The 22,245-nt window shown below is 46.9% G+C and overlaps 1 protein-coding gene across 6 annotated transcripts in view; it reads left to right on the top strand.

Moving 5' to 3' along the window:
- The first annotated feature begins 5,357 nt into the window (after positions 1–5,357).
- Positions 5,358–22,245, top strand: part of FBLN5 (fibulin 5) — an 80,390-nt gene continuing 63,502 nt past the window's right edge. Inside the window, exons 1-5 of one of the 6 annotated variants that reach the window (XM_019010009.4) lie at positions 5,358–5,538; positions 5,999–6,236; positions 10,482–10,536; positions 12,825–12,876; positions 16,245–16,499. In XM_019010009.4, the coding sequence (XP_018865554.1) occupies positions 6,220–6,236; positions 10,482–10,536; positions 12,825–12,876; positions 16,245–16,499 (379 nt within the window). In that variant the 5' untranslated portion in view covers positions 5,358–5,538; positions 5,999–6,219. Of the gene's footprint in view, positions 5,571–5,998; positions 6,237–6,373; positions 6,739–10,481; positions 10,537–12,824; positions 12,877–16,244; positions 16,500–22,245 lie in introns of those variants that run through there. The other 5 variants (XM_055361252.2, XM_063698123.1, XM_063698125.1 and 2 more) reach the window with 5 other exon arrangements.

Here is a 22,245-nt window from a genome sequence, read left to right as displayed (position 1 = left end):
GGTCTCTACAAAAAATTAAAAAATTAACCAGGTATAGTGGTGCACAACTGTAGTCCCAGCTACTCCAGGGATTGAGGCAGGAGGATCCCTTCAACCCAGGAGTTTGACGATACAATGAACTATGATAGTTCCACTGCACTTCAGCCTGGGTGACAGAGTGAGACCCTGTCTCTAAAAAAAAAAAAAAAAAAAAAAAAAAATGTAGGGGTAAACACCCAGGAAAACTTAAAGCCATGGATGAAAGAGAGAAGATGCATCATCAACTAGAGACACAGGAACAATTAGAGGTGGAGAAAAGGCATCGTATTTGGCCAGGAGGAATCGCTAGGCAACTTAGGGATCATTATGTGGGTGAATGGTGGGAACTTAGTCAGATTTTAGCAGGTTAAGGTGGGACCAGGTGGTGAGGAGTTGGCTGAGACAAGTACTCAGTGAGAAGTCTGACCAAGGGAGGAGGAGAGAGGAAGCCTCTGGGAGCATCAGGAACAACAGACATTCCCCTACCCTCACGGCAGGATGGGCAGAACTGGGGGTGGAGCCTCTGCCCAATGCTGAACCTCACGTGTTGGCTGTCATTTTAGTTTTCTGACTGTTTTGGGCCAAGTTTGGATAATATATGAAACAAAAGGCTTTACTAGTGTTCAGAAAAAGGAGAGAGAGCGAGACAGAGCAATGATGGAAGGGCCCATGGAGTTCTGGAATATTCCCGGGGGGCTGAGACAGGGAGGGAAGTAGCCAGGGAAGCTGTGAGTAGAGAAAGCAGGCTTAGTAAACTGGAAGGAAGGAGGACTCTAGAATCCAAAAGGCTGGTGAGGGCTGGAGTTTGGACCCCTGATTATCTGCATGGCCCTGATGTCCCTGCACCTGTTTATCTGCAAAACGGAGGGTTTCCTATTTCACAGGGTTATTGTGGGGGTCAAAGGAGAGGAGCTGTAGCATCTAACATAATCATTGACATCCAATAACACCCCCTCCCTGTTTTGCATTTGCTCATAAAAAGGCATTACAATATGACTATTTTTGGACAGTAAAAAAATAAAAGTTTTGTTTATTTTTGAGATAGAGTCTTGCTGTGTCACCCAGGCTGGAGTGCAGTAGAACAATCATGACTTACTGCAGCCTTGGCCTCCTGGGCTCAAGCAATCCTCCTGCCTCTGCCTAATGAGTAGCTGGGACCACAGACACACACTACTTTGCCTGGCTAAGTTTTAAAGTGTTTTGTAGAGACAAGGTCTCATCGTGTTGCCCAGGCTGGTCTTGAACCCCTGGCCTCAAGCAATCCTCCTGCCTAAACCTCCTGAGTTGCTGGGATTACAGGCATGCGCCACCTTGCCCAGCTCTGATTTAATATTAATAGTCAACATATATCATTCAATCTATAATTTTGTGAGTTTTCCCCCAATTTGACACACTGCTTTACAAAAAAAATAAAATTGCTTATTTGTCTTTCAACCCACAGCAGCAGAGTGAAGAAACTGGGCTTCACTGGAACCAGGAAGATCTCATTCAGCGGATGATAACCTCTTACATTTATGCTACAATTTGCATTTTGTAAAGTTGTTTTATAGTTTTGATTGTGTTTGATTCTGATGATGGGAGGTGGAGCAGATGATAGGATTCCTATTTTGCAAATGAAAAAGCAAAAACGATTTTGTTTTGTTTTGTTTTTGAGACAGAGTCTTGCTCTGTTGCCCAGGCTGGAGTGCAGTGGCGTGATCTTGGCTCACGGCAACTTCTGCCTCACGGGTTCAAACGATTCTCCTGCCGCAGCCTCCCAAGTCGCTGGGACTAGGCTGCACGCCACCATGCCCGGCTAAGTTTTGTATTTTTAGTAGAGACAGGGTTTCACCATGTTGGCCAGGCTGGTCTCAAAATCCTGACCTCAGGTGATCCGCCTGCCTCAGCCTCCCAAAGGCTGGGATTACAGGCATGAATCACTGTGCCTGGCCCAGCAAAAACACTTTGAAGAGGAAGCGATGATCTCTGGAAGACAGCAAGGGTCATTTAGCAGTTCATGCCAAAGGAACATTTTTCCTTTTTAAAATAGATTTGCTAGATCAGGAAATGCTATAGGCAACATGTGTTTTGATGTTAGCAGAACACTTGACAAAGTGTCTCACGAAGTCTTTGTGGACACGGGGAACCATTTTAATGGATAGGAAGCTCGTTATGCAGAAGAGGGAGGAATCTGTCCCTGCAGAGGGGAGAATTAGAAGCCATGGACATTAGTTCCATACAGGGAAGCAGATTTGGGTTCAGCTCAAGAAAGAACTTTCTAACAAAGAGAGGCGGGCGGATCACGAGGTCAGGAGATCGAGACCATCCTGGCTAACACGGTGAAACCCGGTCTCTACTAAAAATACAAAAAATCAGCCGGGCGAGGTGGCGGGTGCCTGTAGTCCCAGCTACTCGGGAGGCTGAGGCAGGAGAATGGCGTGAACCTGGGGGGCGGAGCTTGCAGTGAGCCGAGATCGCGCCACTGCACTCCAGCCTGGGCGACAGAGCGAGACTCCGTCTCAAAAAAAAAAAAAAAAAAAAAAAAAGAGACGGAAACTGCCAGAGGAGACGAACAGGCTGCCTTGGGGTCACAGGGCACATGAGGAGCAGCTGAAAGCCCCTGGGATGTTCAGCCTGGAGATGAGAATAGTAGCGTGGGTGAGGAGTGGAAGGGTAATAGGAAGCTTGTTGTTTCCAAGTTGGGGGGCCCCTGGCTTTAGAGGGGAGAATTAGATTCCATGAACGGTAATTACATACAGGGAAGTGGATTTGGGTTCAACTGAAGAGAGAATTTTCTAACAGTTTGAGTTATTCAATAGTGAGATGGGCTGTTTTGTGACGCTGTGATTTCCTCGTCCACAGAAGTGGATAATTTACTATTTATTAAGGATATTTTGGAGGGCATTGTGTAGGGAATGGGAACGTGGACACAGTGAAAATCAAGAGGATAACTGTTATTTCATTCCCGCAACAACCCTGGCGATGTTATCATCGCCATCTTGCAGATGAGAAAACTGAGATGTCGAGAGGGTAGGAGGAAAAACCAAAGCTTGGACCCAGGTGTTTTATGGCTGTCTTCGTTTTCTCCCCCTTTCCAACCCTATAATTTTAAGATGGAAACAATCTCTCATCCAAGATGGGTCCCGGGACAGTTTTGCTTCCAACGGTCTCAATTTGCCTATGTAGGAAACAGGTATATTGATTTCCTCTCCTTCCGTGTTCTTCAAGAAGGTTGACAGCATCTGCGAGGTGAATGGACTGAGTCCCTTAAAACTCTTCCTACCCCCACAACTAGTTCTACATCAGATATTTTAAGTTTTATTATTTTGAATATTACTCATATTTTGAATAGGTAATACAGGTACAAGGTACAAAATTCAAGTTATACCAAAAAGTGAGCAATGAGGAGCGAATTTTCCTCTCCTATTTATTCTCCAATTGTCTGCCTGATTTCCCTCCTAGGAGATGGTTACAGACCATATGTTTAAACCCCCAGATTCATATGTTGAAATCTGAATCCCCAAGGTGATGGCTGTAGGAGATGAGGCCTTCAGCAGGTGATTAGATCATGAGGGTGAAGCTCTCACGAATGGGACCAGTGCCCTTATAAAAGGAATCCCAGTCTCTGGCCAGGCGCGGTGGCTCAAGCCTGTAATCTCAGCATTTTGGAAGGCCGAGGCCCATGGATTGCTTGAGCCCAGGAGTTCAAGACCAGCCTGGCCAACATGGCAAAACCCCATCTCTACTAAAAATACAAAAATTAGCCAGGCACGGTGGTGCGTGCCTATAATCCCAGCTACTTGGGAGGCTGAAGCAGGAGAATTGCCTGAACTTGGGAGGTAGAACTTGCAGTGAGCCGAGATTACACCACCATACTCCAGCCTGGGCGAGAGAGTGAGACTCCATCTCAAAAAAAAGGAACCCTAGTCTCCCTCTCTCCATCATGTGAGGACACAAAGAGAAGACAGTCATCTGCAACCAGGAGAGGACCCTCCTGAGAACCTGGCTATGCCCACACCCTGATCTTAGACTTCCAGCCTCCAGAACTGGGAGAGATAAATGTTATTGCATAAACCACCCAGTCTATGGTATTCTGTTATAGCAGCCTGAGCTAAGACCAATAATACTCATGGTTTCTCGTGCATCCTTCAGGTGATGTCTTTTCTGTACGTGTACAAGCAAGAACTTATGTATTTATTTTTTTCCCCACAAATGATGGCATGCTTTACACACAGTTCTGCAGCTTACTTTTTACATTTATTACTATATTAGATCAATCTATGTGAAATTACCAATATTCTACTGTTTTGACCCACAAAATATATTGGAAACCCTTCAATAGCAGTGCATACGGAGCTGTTTCAGTCTTTTTTTCAAAATAAGATATAACATACGTAAGACTTCACAAATATTAAATGTACACACCCCTACATAACCAGCATCCAGATCAATCACTAGGTTATTACCAGCACCCAGAAGGGGCTGGGCCGCCTCCCAGTCACTATCTGACTTTGAATTTTATATAAATGGAGTCGTTCGATGTGGACTCTTAAGTGTCTAGGTTTTAATTTGTTGCACAATAGTCCCTTTGGAAGCCCCTTACTTTATTTAACCCTATTGGTGCCTTGCTGATCGACCTTAAAGGTGTTTATAATCTTTTGCTTTTACAAACAATGGGGGGATGAACAACCTTATAAACATAAGGTATTTAAAAAAGTTTTTTACAGGAAATTTCAAACACATAAAAGGAAATAGATTAGACTAGTATAATGGACACAGCTTCAACAACTATCCACATTCTGTTATTCTCCTTTGGGTAGAATTCCATTTACTTACCCCCAAAAATGCCTTAGGGAAGACTAAATATGTAGACTCCAGAGGCTCAGCTGTACCAATGAATAGCTGCGTGACTATGGGGAGGTTACCTAACCTCTCTTATCTTCACCTCTAATAACATGGAGATGATCATTCCTACTGCTTAGAGTGGTGGTGAGGACAGGGGACCTGGATCAGGGCTTTTCGGCTGCAGGTAGGAAGATGCAGGTGGAAGCAGATGGGATAGGCCACAGTCCATCCACTGGCGTTTTATAGAGTGAGTGCCTTCTGTAAGATTTCATTGACAAAAGTACTCCAATGGCTTAAAAACAAACAAACAAAGAAACAGGAAAAAGAAACAGGTTGAAGCCTCCACTAGAATGAATGCAAAGGACTTAGCATGTCTTATGTGCTGTCTCCACCATTCTGCTTTTCCAGACTGTCCCTTCTTCAAATCACCGTTTAACTTGTTAAAATCACTTTCGAGCCAGGGGACACTTTTCCAGGAAAGCGAGAAAATGCCAGGGAGAATCGGGGAATGAGGGCGGGGAGAGAAAAGCGTCCTAAGACTTGCATTGCACAAGCTGAAGTCTGGAATTCGCACCAGCGGGATTCCATCCTCCTCCCCCCCACCCCGCTGCTCCCCACCCCTTCTTCGGGAAGATCGCGACTCTCCCGTCGCTCGCCCCAGCCTCTGCTTCGTAGGTTCTGGTTTCCCAATCGATCGTGAGTTTCTAGTCCCTGGAGCTGCGTGGGTCGTGAGTTCAAGTCCCTTTCCTTCCGGAGGCGACAACGTTCCCGCGGGTCCCCGTGCCACGCAGCGCGGGCGTGCACGCCCCTCCCCGCCGGGCCGCGCTGCCAGCCCCGCCCCGCCCCTGGGTGGGAAGGTCAAGGGGCCCGGGCCCTCCCAGCCCCCCGCACCCCTGCGCGCGCCCGCCCCTCGCCTTCTGCCCGGGCGCTCGCAGCCGAGCGCGGCCGGGGAAGGGCTCTCCTCTCAGCGCCGAGCACTGGGCCCTGGCAGACGCCCCAAGATTGTTGTGAGGAGTCTAGCCAGTTGGTGAGCGCTGTAATCTGAACCAGCTGTGTCCAGACTGAGGCCCCATTTGCATTGTTTAACATACTTAGAAAATGAAGTGTTCATTTTTAACATTCCTCCTCCAATTGGTTTAATGCTGAATTACTGAAGAGGGCTAAGCGAAACCAGGTGCTTGCGCTGAGGGCTCTGCAGTGGCTGGGAGGACCCCGGCGCTCTCCCCGTGTCCTCTCCACGACTCGCTCGGCCCCTCTGGAATAAAACACCCGCGAGCCCCGAGGGCCCAGAGGAGGCCGACGTGCCCGAGCTCCTCCGGGGGTCCCGCCCGCGAGCTTTCTTCTCGCCTTCGCATCTCCTCCTCGCGCGTCTTGGACATGCCAGGAATAAAAAGGTGGGTTCTCGGCGCTGGACTTTTCTTTCTCCAGGGTCTGGAAGCCTTGCTAAAAATCCGATGGGTGGAAAATGGTTATGGCTGCGATTCAGGCGGTGTCAGGATATTGGAAAAGGCATGAGCTAGTGATGCAATGATATTGTTAATTATAAAAAGCTGCGCCTCTGTAATTTCCATCTTGAAGCGTTCTTTTGGGAGTGGGTATTTTCTAATACAGTTTCAAAAGTCAGCATCAGAGAGGGCTGCGAAATTCTCAGCGCTTCATTCCTCTTTCTTTTCTGGAAAGGGCAGCAACTTTGTCGTTTTAAGGGATTTTTGTATGTATTTTTTAAATTTCGGGAGGCCAATTACTAGTTCACTAGCAATTACTGCGCCGCATCGGCTGATAGACAAGCAGACAGGCTAGCTGAACATCGCGGGGCTGGATTTGCTCTATGTTCGTGTGGGATTCTCACAGAAGTTTCAAGCCAATGAGAAGTGGGAACTGCAGACAGAGATACATGTAAGCAAATGTTTTGCTATTCTTTAAGGAAATTGCAATTACAGTTAAATAATCCTTAAGTCTTGGAGAACTTTACCTAAATGACACCCACAGTCTTTATTCAGCGAGCTCTTGAAAACATACTGCTTTGAACAAATTAACCTTGTGTGCGTATGTATGTGTCTGTGGGGTGTGTGTGTGTGTGTGTGTGCTGAAAACTAAGCTGTAACAATGTCATCCTGGATTGGGGACCAGCACTTCTGTGACAGGCAGTCCTGGTATTTGGTTGGTCTCTCCGGCTTTCCTTGTGTTTCAGGCTGAGGCACAACACCGGCGAACCCACCTGCTTTAGAAAGTTCCCAGGACCGGTTATGAGCACCAACCTGCCTCCCCCCAGCTATTCTTATAGTTAGTTCATTTTTGGAGTTTCCAGGGTTTTTTTTTTTTTAATCACAAGGTGCAGCTATTCGTGATGCTGTGAGGCAGTAGTGCTTGGGTATTCTTTCATTTTAGGAAAATCCTATTAGCCTGGAACCTGTTTGGCCCCCAGGACTCAGCTGTGGCTCTTCCAAGAGGCTGGGCTTGAGGCAAGACCTGTCCCGGGGCTGCCTCTAGCCAAAGGGAATGGGGCTGCGGGGAGTAAGGGGAAAGATGGGGTTAGCATGCCTTTTCCACTAGCTCTTGAAGTCCACTGTGTTGCAGTCAGCCTGTTCTTTCTCCAACATAAACGAGACAGGGTTTTATAACCAACTGAAAGGAAACTTCATGTGAAGAAACAGGAAAACATTGAAATTCATAATACACAGACTGGAAAATAAATTTGTTATTGTTCTTTCATTCCTTCCAGATATAAATCTGGCCATGGCAAATATCAAAAAGCCCTGGGATTTGGCTCTGTACTTTATAAGGTCAGAGCTGTCTCCAGCGTTCTAGAATCTGGCTCACCCAGGCACTTACATGAAAACTTGTGGACTCTCAGCGTCCTTCTTTATTTTTTGAATTGGGGACTCGATAAAGGAAATGGCCTCGCATCTCCTAAGATCGTATCAGGGCCCTATTCCCTCTGGATGTCAGCTTAACTCCGGGTCTTCTAATACCCAGGGTTGCTGATGCAGATGGGCCATGTGTCCTGAAAGGGAGGGATTATATTGTTGCGGTGCACGTTTGTAGTAACGGGCCACAGAATTCAGCCATGTCCCCAGGTTCACTGCCTTATTGAAGAAGCCTTCAAGATCACCTTCTCCAGGAAGTCTTGTTGCTACCCACAGCCTGGTTGTTATGGCACCCGATAGATATTTTTTTCCATGCCCTTGCCAAGGTGTATGGACATTGTCGTGGCTCCCCAACTGGTTCTCAAGGGTAGTGGTTGTTTCACAGTTCTGTAGCTCCTCCATCTGGCATCCACACCCACAAGCAGTAGTTGCTTGGATAAACTGCTGTTGAACTGAATAATAGTACTAGATAACGCTCTGCTTTTGTTTAGATTTTTTTTTTTTGAGACGGAGTCTCGCTGTCTCCCAGGCTGGAATGCAGTGGCGCAATCTCGGCTCACCGCAACCTCTGCCTCCTGGGTTCAAGTGATTCGTCTGCCTTGGCCTCCCGAGTAGCTGGGACTACAGGCGCCTGCCACCACAGTCGGCTAATTTTTGTATTTTTAGTAGAGACGGGGTTTCACCATGTTGCCCAAGCTGGTCTCAAACTCCTGACCTCGGGTGATCCACCCACCTCGGCCTCCCAAAGTGCTGGAATTAGAGGTGGGAGCCACCATGCCCAGCCTGATTTTGTCTTTTTTTCTACCATAACCATTTTGAAGAGTCTAGTTCAGTAGCGTTAACTGCATTCACATTGCTGTGCGATCTCCGGAACTCTTTTCACCTTGCATGACTGAATCTCTGTACCTATTAAACAATTCCCCATCTTCCCCTCCCACTAGCCCCTGGTTACCACCATTCCACTTTTTGTCTCTGTAATTTCGACTACACTAGGTGCCTCGTATAAATGGACCCATGCAGACTTTGTCTTTTTTGTGAGTGGCTTTTTTCACTTAACATAATACACTCAGGGTTCATTCATATTGTAGCATGTGTCAGAATTTCCTTCCTTTTTAAGACTGAATACTATTCCCTTGTGTGTACAGACTGCATTTTGTTTATCCATTTATCCATCGAAGGACTGCGTCCACCTTTAGGCTATTGTGAATAATGCTGCTATGAACACAGGTTTACAAATACCTGTTTCAAGTCCTTGCTTTTAATTTTTTGAGGGTATATACCTAGAAGTAGAATGGCTGGATCACATGGAAATTCTATGTTTAGTGTTTTGGGAGTCATCATACTGTTTTCCATAGAGACTGCACCATATTTACACCAACAGTGCACAGGAGTTTCACTTTCTCCACATCCTCCCTAACGCTTGCTCTTTTCCATTTTTTAATAGCCTCATGAGTGTGAAGTAGTAGAGATTTTGTATTTTTATTTTGTTTTTATTTTTTGAGACAGAGTCTCGCTTTGTCTCAGAGCGTGTGCCACCATGCCTGGCAAATTTTTGTATTTTTAGTAGAGAGACAGGGTTTCACCATGTTGGCCAGGCTGGTCTCGAACTCCTGACCTCAGGTGATCTTCCTGCCTCGGCCTCCCAAAGTGCTGGGATTACAGGCATGAGCCACCGCACCTGGCCGCTTTTGTATTTTTAAAGCAATCTTGCTGGCCACAATCTTACTGGATTAAAGCCTGTGCGTGGCGAAGGGCAGAGTTGCAGACTCCCAGAGCATCACTGTCTTGTGCATGGCAGAACTGAGCCCAAGGTGCATGACTCCTCCTCCTGTTTTCCCGCGGGTTTCATTTTCCCTGGGCTGTGCAGGTTCCCCGAGTCCTTTCCTCCATCAGGACCTGCTGGCAGCAGTTCCCGCAGGCCACACTCTTCAGGGGACAGGGCCACCCCAACCCATCCACTGATGGGGGATTTTCACGCATGTGGACTCAATGCTCTGGTTCAGTGACTCCCTGTGACACCTTTCTTTGGTGCCACTCAAAGTGCCTCACGTTCTCACTTTCTTTTCCTTTCATTGTTTGGGGGCATGATGATGGCTTATTCACTCTGTAATCATGTCAGCATAAAGATGTTCAAGAGTCAAGCACATCTCGCATAAAGAATAAAGACCAAGGAACTGGTTAATACCATAGTGGGAGGTTTTAGCTTTTTTGGGGGGTGGGGGGAAGACAAGGTCTCGCTCTGTCACCCAGGCTGGAGTGCAGTGGTATGATCTCAGCTCACTGCAGCCTCAAACCCCCTGGGCTCAGGTGATCCCACCTCAGCCTCCCAAGTAGCTGGGACTTTAGGCGCGTGCTATCATGCCCAGTTAATTTTTTTTTAATTTTGTAGAAATGGGGTTTCACCATGTTGCCCAGGCTTGTCTCAAACTCCTGGGTTCAAGCAATCCTCTTGCCTCAGCCTCTCAAAGTGCTGGGATTACGAGCGTAAGCCACCGCACCTGACCTTAGCTTTTTTTTTTTTTGAAGCAGCCAAACCCTTTATTAAAAAGTGTGATCTAACACATGATCCCAAGGTAGGAGGCAAGTAGAAGAGGTGTGATTCTGCTTGGGTGGTTGCGGTGTCTGGAACCACCATGACCTCCCTGGAGCACACCCCATCCCATACAAGCCCAAGGTGATATCACCGTTACACGTCACGGGCCGCATGCGACCCACACTCCCCTAGACCTGAATCTGTCTTGGGCGTTTATATTTGACTTTTCACCTCCACAGGATACTCACTGTTACCATTCTGGCTCTCTGTCTTCCAAGCCCTGGGAATGCACAGGTAAGATTTTTATTTTTAAAAAATATCTACAAGCGTATTAAAATCCGGGGTGAGGGAGTCCAGCCTTGCGCTACGGAACCCTAGGTTTGTGGGGGTGGGAGTGGCTTTACAGTTGACCTCATCTGAGCTCTTCATTCTCAGAGGTTAACAGTGGAAGCTCAGAGAAAGTGAGACTTGGCCCAGGCGACATGACTTGTAAGTGACAAGGCTGGGGCTGGTACTCAGTTTCCTGACTCCCAGTCCAAGACTCTTTTCTATTGTATTATAAGTTCTAGGGTACATGTGCAGGATGTGCAGGTTTGTTACATAGGTAAATGTGGGCCATGGTGGTTTGCTGCACCTATCAACTCATCACTAGGTATTAAGCCCAGCATGCATTTTTAATCAGATCACATGGCCTCATTTGTGCCCCTCACAGCAGGCCTCAACCTACCTTCAGTGTTGAAAAGTAAAATATGCTGTAGTGTTTCTGGGCAATGGCACCTGAGGACCCCCACGGGTCTGCATGTGTTGCCACAGACACACCCCTCCTGGAGGAGGTGGGAGAGGAAGTGGGTGTTACCCAAACATCCCAGCATGTAGTGTTGCATAATTCAGCTCCAAACCCAGGAGGGCCCATCCCTGGGCTGAAACCCCTCAGAGGAGTAAGAAGGGGGTGGGTGAGGCCAGGCTCAGGGCCTTAGGGGTTCTGGAAGAAGCTTGCAGCATCCTGGACTTTATTTTAAGCAACAGGAGAGATGGACCCCTGTGTGTCAGCCCTGAAATGTGGGCAGATCCCTCCTGAAAACTCCCAGTGGCCTCTCTGTGTCTCTGGCTCAGGAAAGAAATGAGAGAAGCCCTATCTCTGAGCAGGCTGAGGGCTGCAGGCAGGTAGGGGAGCATTTTCTCTCTTCATATTAAGAATTTTGAAGCATATTCAGGCCACTGGCAATGGGAAGGATCTTGGGAGGAGTAACAAAGAATTTTAGACCTTGCGGTTTTCTAAGGCAGCCTCATGGTGTACACATGAAGACAGGTAGGCCCCAAGGGCAGAGGTTCAGGGTCGTGTTTACTGCACTTTAGGCACTTTATACAGATTAACATACATCGTCCTTACCACCATTTTGAACTACGTACATACCCCCCCATTTTACAGATGGGGAAACTGAGGCATAGAAAAGTTATGCAGAGAGTAGGGGCTAGAGTGAGAATTTGAAGCCATGCCCCGGCCCAGCAGACTTGAACCTATGCCAGTCCTTGACAACCAGGGCTGGAACCTGGGTCTCCTGGCCTCCCAGCTTCCCGGCACAGCTTCCTGGCTCGTCTGTTCCACTTCCTTTGCCCCAACTCCCTGGGACCCCTGAACCCTCTCCTGGGAGTGCAGGCCATATACATCATCTCCACAAATCAACCAACAGCTCAGCGAAGCCCAACCTCCGAAGCTGTAGAAAAGGCCAGGGATGGGAGCTCCTAGAAAATGTCAGGCCCTGGGGTTTTCCTGAAGAGTCCACCCAACACATTTTTTTTTTAAGTACATAAACTTGTAGCTCAAGTTGTATGTAAAAGCTACAACCCTCTGGAATTGTTGAGATCTATCTCTTTCTGGAAGCATCTTTATGTCGTCATCTTGCTGAGGTTGAAATGGAGAAATTTACTCAATTCAACTTTTCTTAGAAAACTGACCACATCTCTGTGTAGCTTTTATTTATGTACAGACATCAAAATCAGGTAGAGGATTTCATGGGGGCAAATAACTCATATTCGACACTTTGAAGGCGAGGTAGCACCTAAAGAAAGAGTCATTGCCCTTAAAAGCAGTCTTATTCATTCCCAGAAAGGGGATGAACAGCGAGCATGCCACATTAGGCTCAGCAGATATGATTCCTCTTGCTCTTCATAACTGCAGCATTAAAAAACCTGAAAACTGTCTGCTAAAAATGGGAGCTATGAAGCAATGGTACAGGGCGTTTTTTTAAATAAAGTTTTTCTAAAAACACAGAGATGGGGTCTTGAGGGTGGTCTCCGAATCCTGGGCTCAAGAAATCCTTCCTCCTCAGCCTCCCAAAGTGCTGGGATTACATGCATGAGCCACTGCGCCTGGCCTGGTGTGGGGAGTTTAGAAAGTAGTTCTAAGTATAAAATAATTACAAGGAAAAATTTTAGAAGAACAAATAGGGGTTATAATACAGGTATTGGTATTTTGGAGGCCTTTCTTTTTTGCTCCATTTCCCCAACTTTCTGTGTTGCAGCAATAAGACTTTTATGGTGTGAAATGACCTTGCCTGTTTCTCCTCTCTCCTTCCCTGCAGGCACAGTGCACGAATGGCTTTGACCTGGATCGCCAGTCAGGACAGTGTTTAGGTATGAGCCACTGTGGATCCTTCACTGGGGTGGAGGCAAGCAGCCCAGTTGCAGTGCTATTTATTTCTTTCTCTGTTGTTCAATGATTAGCCATGCCCATGGGAGAATACAGTGACATGGAATGACTGAAGTCAGTGGTGCCCTTTTATTGATCACCTTCTTTGTGCCTGGCCTTGAGCTAAGCACTGAGGGGGGTGAAAGAATTGATCTCTGTTCTCTTGAAGGTTTCTATTGGATTGGTGTTTCCTAGGGCTGCCGTAACAAATTACCACCAACTTAGTGGCTTAAACAACACCAATGTATGATTTTACAGTTCGGTAGGTCAGAAGTTTGACTTGAGTCTCCACCAGAATAGAATTAAGGTGTCAGTAGGGCTGTGTGCTCTTCTGGAGGCTCTAAGGGAGACTCTTATTCCCTTCTGGTTGTTGGCAGAATTGAGTTTCTTGTGGTTGTAGGACTGAGGTTCTGTTTCCTCGCTGACTGTCAGTGGAGGGCAATTCCTACCTTTTAGAAGCCTCCTGCTTTCCTTGGCTGGTGGCTCCTCCCTCCATCCTCAAAGCCAACACAGCGAGTCAAGCGTTTCTCACTTTGAATCTCTTCTTTTTCTGTTGTAGCATCTCTCTGACCAATCAGCCTCTTCTTCTTCTACTTTTAAGAACTCCTGTGAATATATCGGGCCCACCCAGAAAATCCAGGATAACCTCCCCATCTCAAGGTCAGCTGCTTAGTAAGCTTAATTCCAGCTGCTACCTTAATTCCCCTTTGCCATGTAACCCAACCTATTCACAGGTTCTGAGGACTAGGAAGAGGAGATTTTGGAGTGTTTGTGGGGGTCATTCTCTTAGCATGCCATCTTTTGCAATGGACTCTGCAAAAGAGGAGAAAGTGATACCTTATATCCAGGGTCAATAAAGCATCAATGGGGCCAGGTGTGGCGGCTCACGCCTGTAATCCCAGCACTTTGGGAGGCCGAGGCGAGTGCATCACCTGAGGGCAGGAGTGCGAGACCAGCCTGGCCAACACGGTGAAACCCTGTCTCTACTAAAAATACAAAAAAATTAGCCAGTTGTAGTGGCACGTGCTTGTAGCCCCAGCTACTCAGGAGGCTGAGGCAGGAGAATGGTTTGAACCTGGGAGGCAGATGTTGCAATGAGCTGAGATTGCACCACTGTACTCCAGCCTGGGCAACAGAGAGAGACTCTGTCTCAAAAAAAAAAAAAAATTTAATGGAGATCGCATTTGAATTGGGTATTGAAAGATGAATAGGATCCTAAGAAATGCCATTCCAGGTAGAAGGAACAGCATTAACAAGGACCACGTGTGGAAAGGACACTCAGAGCATGGAATAGTTTGTTGTTGACAGAGCATAGGGCATATGAACGGAAGAAGACAGCCCTACTTGCCCCCATCTTAGGGGAAGTATTTAGCTTTTAAATTATATTTAATTGAAGCAAAATCATTTTGTCGTCTCCGAGCTCATGTCAGCCATGCTCCAGAGGGGAGATAGATGGTTTGAAAAACCGATGAACAGTGAGGAATAAAACCCTGTCCTGGGAAATCTGGGCTTATGTTTTGATTTTAAAATAAGGCGTTTTGATTTGAAGATTTGATGAGGAATCAAGAGTGGAGCAGTGGCCTTCTTTTCTGGCCCCCCATTTCAGCGATGGCTTCAGGCTTCAAGCTGGAGAACAGGCTGTTGCATTCTGCACCTTGCCGTTGCTTTTACCTCTGGTAGGATTGGGTGTGAGTTTCTCAGATGAGATGCTGGGGGTGAGTTGTCAGGTGCAGGCATGTGGTCTCCAGTCTCTAGCCCCGCACAGAGCAGACTCCAAGGCTGGTGACATGGCTCGGTAGACCGGATCACGTCTGCTGCTCGCTGGAGCCACAGTTCAGGCCTCCCCTGTCTGTACCCTAGCAAGGCTGATTTTCTAGAGAGTCCACCTCTCCCCTTCCAGACATAACAAGCAGAGCCCAGCCTGGCTGGAAATGGGCCTTGTTGGCTGGCACAGAGCTGACTTGAAAGCAAAGCTCTGCTTTCTTAACAAGCAACTAGCTCTCAGTCAAGCCTTTTCTTTTTTTCTTTTTTCTTTTTTTTGTATTTGTTTTTGTTTTGAGACAGAGTTTCCCTCTTGTCGCCCAGGCTGGAGTGCAATGGCGCAATCTCAGCTCACTGCAACCTCTGCCTTCCGGGTTCAAGCGATTCTTCTGCCTCAACCTCCCAAGTAGCTGGAATTACAGGCATGCACCACCACACCCATCTAATTTTTGGTATTTAGTAGAGATGGGATTTCACCATGTTGGGAGGCTGGTCTTGAACTCCTGACCTCAGGTGATCCACCTGCCTCGGCCTCCCAAAGTGCTGGGATTACAGGCATGAGCCACTGTGCCCAGCCTACGCCTTGTCTTTTCCTGATGCAAGAGACTCTTTCTCGACTGCCCACTGTTACTTGAAGTAGAAGTGGAGACAATTGTTAGGCCCATCCCAGTATTTTCAGAGTGTAGTATGTGCACACGAGGATCCTTGATGTATTAGATGGTACACCTGCAGATAAACACTCTTTATTTTAATAGTGTGTATTTATTTTTACTGTTACCTTCTACTTATGCTAGTTTTCACTTGCTGTAGTCATGTAAGATTTTAAAAATACATTCATTTGGGCTTCAAATATGGGCTTATTTAAAGAAAGAGTATGTGCAAATGATAGTACAGGTTTGTTTTAGTCCATTCTCTGTTGCTTATACCTAAATACCTAAAACTGGGTAATTTATAAAGAAGAGGAATTTATTTCTTACAACTGTGGAAGCTGAGAAGTCCAAGGTTGAGGATCTCCATCTGGTGAGGGCCTTCTTGCTGGTGGGGGCTCTCTGCAGAGTTCCGAAGTACGCAAGGCATCACACGGTGAGGGGCCTGGGCTGCTAGCTGAGGTCTCTCTTCCTCTTCTTAGAAAGCCGCCAGTTTCATTTCCAAGATAACGCATTAACCCATTAATCTATGAGTAGATTAATCCATTCATGAGAGTACAGCCCTCAGGATCCAATCACCTCTTAAAGGCCTCACCACTCAATATTGCAATGCTGGGGATTAAGTTTCAATATGAGTTTTGGAGGGACATTCAAACTATAGCAAGGTTTTTGTAGATATGGTCAAAATCATGATGGTGGTATTTGAAAGGCTGATGTTTTGAGTGACACTGGTTACTTTGATTCACTTCAGCCAACATTTAGGGGTACCTTACCGCGACGAGTTGGGACCGCCCTAGGTGTTTGGGAGTGCTTCCTCCACGCCTGGTACCGAGTTCTGCTTAAATATGCACCGGACACAACGCAGTTGGGGTGCCACTAATGCCCGCCCTTTCTGTGCCTTTCAGATATTGATGAATGCCGAACCATCCCCGAGGCCTGCCGAGGAGACATGATGTGTGTTAACCAAAATGGCGGGTATTTATGCATTCCCCGAACAAACCCTGTGTATCGAGGGCCCTACTCGAACCCCTACTCGACCCCCTACTCAGGTCCGTACCCAGCAGCTGCCCCACCACTCTCAGCTCCAAACTATCCCACGATCTCCAGGCCTCTTATATGCCGCTTTGGATACCAGATGGATGAAAGCAACCAATGTGTGGGTGAGTAGCCCAGCCTTTTGTTCCTCTCCGCTGTGCTTTGGTGAAGACATCGTCTGTATCTGGCATGCTCACCACAAATGGGTTGTTAGTTGCCATTCAATGCACCAGTGAAACAATGACTTACTCTCTGCATACTTATTTCACTCTTAGCAGCCTGTATCTCTGGGTTCCTGCCCAACTACGGAGGTTATTTTGCTGTTTTGTTCACAGTTCTCCAGAAAACCAATTTTTTTCTTTATTTTACTTTCATCTATCTACCTATCTGTATCTATGTATCTACAACTCGTCTATATATTTAAAGACCAAGGTAATATTTTCTCAAATAACCAATACATCTGGTCAGACTTATTACAGTAAGTAAATCTCAGAGGAAGATCTAGAAAGGGCCAAAGCTCTGTCCTCAGCCCCCGCACCCTTGATTGGAACATGTACTTCTGCAATACAAGAAGCCTTGAAGGGCACGGCCAACTGTTCTGGAAAGAAAATTAGGTTACTTGGGTTGGAACTAATGTGCTTTTGACCAAAAGGAGCCTCACTGATAGGAACTCACAGCAAGAATGGACCTCCGGGAAGAAGCAGGCACAAAGGAATTGGCAAGGGGTGTGACCAGTGCCCTAGAGAGCTTTAGGTTCTGTTGGCCAGCGTGGCCTTGGAGGAGAGTTACCTAGGATCCTCCCTGGTCCCTTTAGCTGTGGTCAGACCAAAATCTTGTAACTGTCTCCAGCTCTGGAAGATGGTGTATAGAGTGAAAGCTCTAAACTTTTTGATCGTGCATCCCATCTGCAAAATCTTTTTGAGCCTGGATCCCCATTATATGGATATTTATAAATTATATACATACCCTGTCTTACTAATATGGATTGCAGAATATAAACTTCACATAAGAAATATGAAATTTAAAAGGATGAGATAAAAATAAATATGAAACTGGGAGTGGTGGCACGTGCCTGTAGTCTCAGCAACTCAGTAGGGTGAAGGGGGAGATCACTTGAGCCCAGGGGTTTGAGGCTATGGTGCGCTGTGATCGCGCCTGTGAATAGTCACTGCATTCCAGCCTGGGCAACATGGCGACACCTTGTCTCTTAAGAAAAAATATATATGAATTAAAGTTTTATTATTTTTTTCCTCTACCCCAAAAGTTTGAGAGACCATTGGTCTAGCAAGATTTTTGTTTGTCCCATTTTGTTTTTTTGTTTTTCCCATTTTTGTTTGTCCCATTTTGTTTGTCCCAAGATTTTGTTTGTCCCATTTCAGGGCTCTGGAGTGTTGAGCTGTAACCCACTATTAGGGAAGCTGTGTTGGTTAATTTAAGGTGTCTTCTATATGCTTATATGAAGGAGTGTGCATTCTCATTTGATTACTCATAAATAATTGCAGACAAGTGTCTTCAGAGCTACGAGGGAACACTGGGTATGCTTGAACCCAAACTTCTACATTTTCGCTGGTCTCAAGGGGTGTGGTCTCTGTGTGTGTTGGCGGGGGGAGAAAGAGTGAGAAAGACAGAGCTGGTTAATGTTTACCTTAAACGTAGATGAGTGTGCAAAGGGAATGAGCGCAGGGTCCGGTCAAGCCAGCTTTGGTGGAGAAGATGGTAACAGGCTTCCTTATAACCAGCATCAGGAGGAAAGACCTTTGTAACTGGAAGGGACTTTTTTACCAATCTTTAACTTCAACTTCTTCATTTTGTAGAAAGGAGAGTGTGGACTCCAACCAGTTAGGTAATTACAGAGGTAGGATGCCAGTCCAGCTCCCCTAACTTCTCCCCTGTCTACAATCTCCTAACTATAGGAAATGACCTCTCCTATCTGGTAGAAAAGAAATGATCCCAAAAGAAAATGCAGAGATAGAAGTGGGAGGTGCTGCTCTTCCAGGATGTCACGTGGGGGCTGGATAAGCCAAGTGATCAGCCCTTACGTGTCTTGAGGTGAGGAAGAGGGTGTAATGATTCTTTCGAGGCACTCTGCGGTTTTGGCGGGGGGCCTTGGATGGTCGTGGTGTAGACAGCTCTAGCTGATGCCTCGGGCAAGCTCAGCGGCCTCCTTTGCAGAACAGCTGGGAACTGCTGCGGCTTTCTCCAAAGTGTCTCCCTCCTTCCCCTAAACCTCTTTCCAGGGTCCCAGTGCCCTTGACAATCAGGACATGGCTGGGAAACCTATTCCTCCCCTGGTGCCTCTGACGTCATGCCATTTATGGCTCTGAACCTGTCACACGGGAGATGCGGAACTTTCATAATGGCCCTTTTGTAAGGAGAATACAATCTAGGAGCCCTAGTGAGGACTGGCACCAGGCCCATCCATTTCCAAAAAGTTCAGCATTATGCATTCATAAGTCCTGAGTTCTTTCTAACTTCCCTTCACCCCACCCCATGGTTTCCTGGTTTTACACAGGGCTTTCAAATGGCCCTCGCTGAGGTCCCTCTGCATATTGTAAAGAGCTGGCATTGTGGGGGTGGGGGGAAGTAAGAGAAGGGATGGGAAAGGGAGGCTCTTTCTACCTACCGCTCCTTCCAAGAACTGGGATGGAAGAGAGGTGGGCCTGGGAGCAGGTGGAAGGGAAGCAAGGCACCGTGGCGGAAGGTGGGAGGGAAGGAAACCAGATGGGGGGATCATTGAGAAAAGACAAGGAGGTGAGTGTGGAGGTGTCACTGCCCAGAGAATGTGGGTGTTTTCCAGAGCACAGCTCTGATCCTGTGGAGGAGGCATTGCATGAGTAGTGGGTAAGTCAGGGAGACTTGGGAAACATTTCTGAAACTTTAGTGTTCTAGGAGAGGAGGAAACATCTCCAAAGGTGTCTTGTCCTCTTCATCAAAATAAGAATAGCGATCAACAGTAACATCCGCAGCAGCAGTGGTAATAATATCAAACACTTCGATAGTACTTGTGTGCTAGGACCTTTATGACAATTAATGCGCTTGATCCTCATAACCACCTACAAGGTAAAACTATTATCATTCCTATTGTACCCATGAGGAAACCGAAGCAGAGAAGCTAAGAAACCTGTTCAAAGTCACACAGCAAGTGAGGGGCCGAGCCATGATTTGAACCATTCAGGCTTTGAATGAGAAAACAGGCTCAGTGAGGTATAGATTTGTTCAAGGGTGCTCAGAGTCAGTGCTGAAGTCAGGATTAAAAACAAGGTCCTTCTCTTGCTATTTTTGTTTTCTGAGACAGGGTCTGGCTGTTACCCAGGCTGTAACACAGAGTGTGGCACAATCACTGCAACCTCTGCCTCCTCGGCTCAAGCGATCCTCCCATTTCAGCCTCCCAAGTAGCTGGGACTACAGGCGTGTGCCACCATGATCCTCGATCACTGCAACCTCTGCCTCCTGGGCTCAAGTGATCCTCTCATTTCAGCCTCCCAAGTAGCTGGGACTACAGGCATGTGCCACCATGCCTGGCTTATTTTTGTATTTTTTTTGGTAGAGACAGGGTTTTGCCATGTTGCCCAGGCTGGTCTCAAATTCCTGGGCTCAAGCAATCCTCATGCCTCGGCCTCCCACAATGCTGGGATTATAGGTGTGAGCCATGGCACCCAGCTATCTCTCTTTTTTTTTCATAATGAAACTTTTTGCTCTGTAAAATTTTGAACCTAGTCAAAAGTAGAAAGAGCATAGTAAGCACCTACCTACTTATCACCCAACTTCTGTAGTTATCAGCATGGGCACAATCTCCTTTCTTCTTTACACTCTACTCAGTGCATTAATTTAAAACAAATCCCAGACATCATATAATTTCATTCTTAAAGACTTCAGAATTATCTCTAAGAGATAAAGAAATTCTTTACAAAAACAAATTTAAGGCCAGGCACGGTGGCTCATGCCTGTAATCCCAGCACTCTGGGAGGCCAAGGTGGGTGGATCACCTGAGGTCAGGAGTTCGAGACCAGCCTGGCCAACATGATGAAACCCCGCCTCTACTAAAAACACAAAAATTAGTTGGGTGTGGTGGTATGCACCTGTTTTCCCAGCTACTCGGGAGGCTGAGGCAGGAGAATCGCTTGAACCCAGGAGGTGGAGGTTGCAGTGAGCCGAGCTCGTGCCACTGCACTCCAGCCTGGGCGACAGAGTGAGACTCTGCCTCAAAAAAATAAAAAATTAAAATAAAAAAAACTTCCAAAAAACACAATACCATTATCAAACCTACAGAAGTCAATAATAATCTCTTTTTATCATTAAATATCCAGGTAGTGTTCAAATCTCTCTGATTGTCTCATAAATGCCTTGCAATTTCATCACAAATGGCCAGAAGAATCCCTGCAGTCCCCCGAGTAGCATGGCTCTAACAAAATCCTGCTTTCTCAGCCACAAAACATTTCACTAACATTAGTTATTGGAGTCCCTACATTTGCCACTGAGCCAAGTTGGTTAGCAAAGCCAGAACTTGGAATATCCACCCAGAGGGATGACAAGCTGAGCCCCAAAGGGGCCATGCATACGAAGCCATCTCAGCAGCCTGTTGTCTGTTGGTTTGTTTGAATCAGATCCATGCAAATTCTGCAAATTGCATTGGTTGACAAGTCTCTTAAATGTCTTGTAGTCTTTACTGTTTCCCTGGCCACTTATTTGTTGAAGAGGCTGAGCTGCTTGTTCTGTAGAATTTCATACGTTTTGGAGGTGGCTGATTGCACTCTTGCCGGGGCGCGGGTTATCTTATTCCTTTGTCCCCTATGTTTTCTTGTAAGCTGCTAATAGATCTCGGGACTTGATCCAATTCAGGTTAAATTTTTGGGCAGGCTATTTTGTAGGTAGCATCTTTGATCTTTTGCCCTCTTCATGCACTGATTTCTTCTCAAAGTGTAAGACAGTCTGCCTTGGGGAGGCAAATGAGCATTCCCTTTCATGGCGGTTTACTTTTTCTAGGGTTTGGACTCACTTTCAAGGAAGTACTCTCATCCCTTGGTGCTGCATGAAGCCATGCCGTTTCCATGGGCTGGGCGGGGCCGGGCTCAGCACCTGGGTGGCCAGTCCCTCAGAGCTTCCTCCTCAATTTTTCTCTTTTTGGTTCCACTTTGGAGGTGACTAGACCCTGTCCTTTTGGAACAATGTTTGGCCTTAGGTTTGAGTCCACAGGCCCCTAGGTGTGCACTGGGACACTTCTGCAGACACAGTGAACAGTGACCTAGGAATTATAGTCCACGAGCCAAGCAAGTTTTGTGTTGTTCAGAAAACTGGCATCTTGGCGTGACAGTGATGGGACTCATGGCTCATTAGAGTGTGTCACCCAGATCCTGGACCCTTGGGAGATCTGGTGACCAGATTCTCAGGGGAGGGAGAGCCAGACAGACATGGTTAACTGGTAAGCAGGGAGGGGCTGCTGGAGGAGAGCCTCACCCAACAGCTCACAATCAAGACCCAGACAGAGGCCAAATCAAACACATACGTACAGTTCTGAGCTGGCCACATAGACATCCCAGAGAAGGACGGTGTGGGGCTGAGGATGGTGCGGTGCTGAAGCCTCAGGGGGTGGGGTGAGCTGGTGCGGAGTGGCTGGGGCACCCAAGATGTGGACTCCCATTCAGGAACCTTCCTCTCATGGCACGCTGCCTCTGAGACCGGGTCCCTGAATGTGGCCGCCACTCAACTCTGTCAACTCATTCCCTTTGGGGCTCAACTTGTCATCTCTCTGGGTGGACATTCCAAGTTCTAGCTTTGCTAACCAGCTTGGCTCAGTGGCAAATGTAAGGACTCCATCAGTAAGTCATGTTTGTGGAATATTTGGCGGCTGAGAAAGCAGCCTTTTACTAGAGC

This window comes from Gorilla gorilla, chromosome 15 (genome assembly GCF_029281585.2).
Source record: "Gorilla gorilla gorilla isolate KB3781 chromosome 15, NHGRI_mGorGor1-v2.1_pri, whole genome shotgun sequence".
In the NCBI taxonomy this organism is placed as follows: domain Eukaryota; kingdom Metazoa; phylum Chordata; class Mammalia; order Primates; family Hominidae; genus Gorilla; species Gorilla gorilla.
Note: the sequence above shows the minus strand (reverse complement) of the source record. Positions and strands in the feature narration are given on the sequence as shown.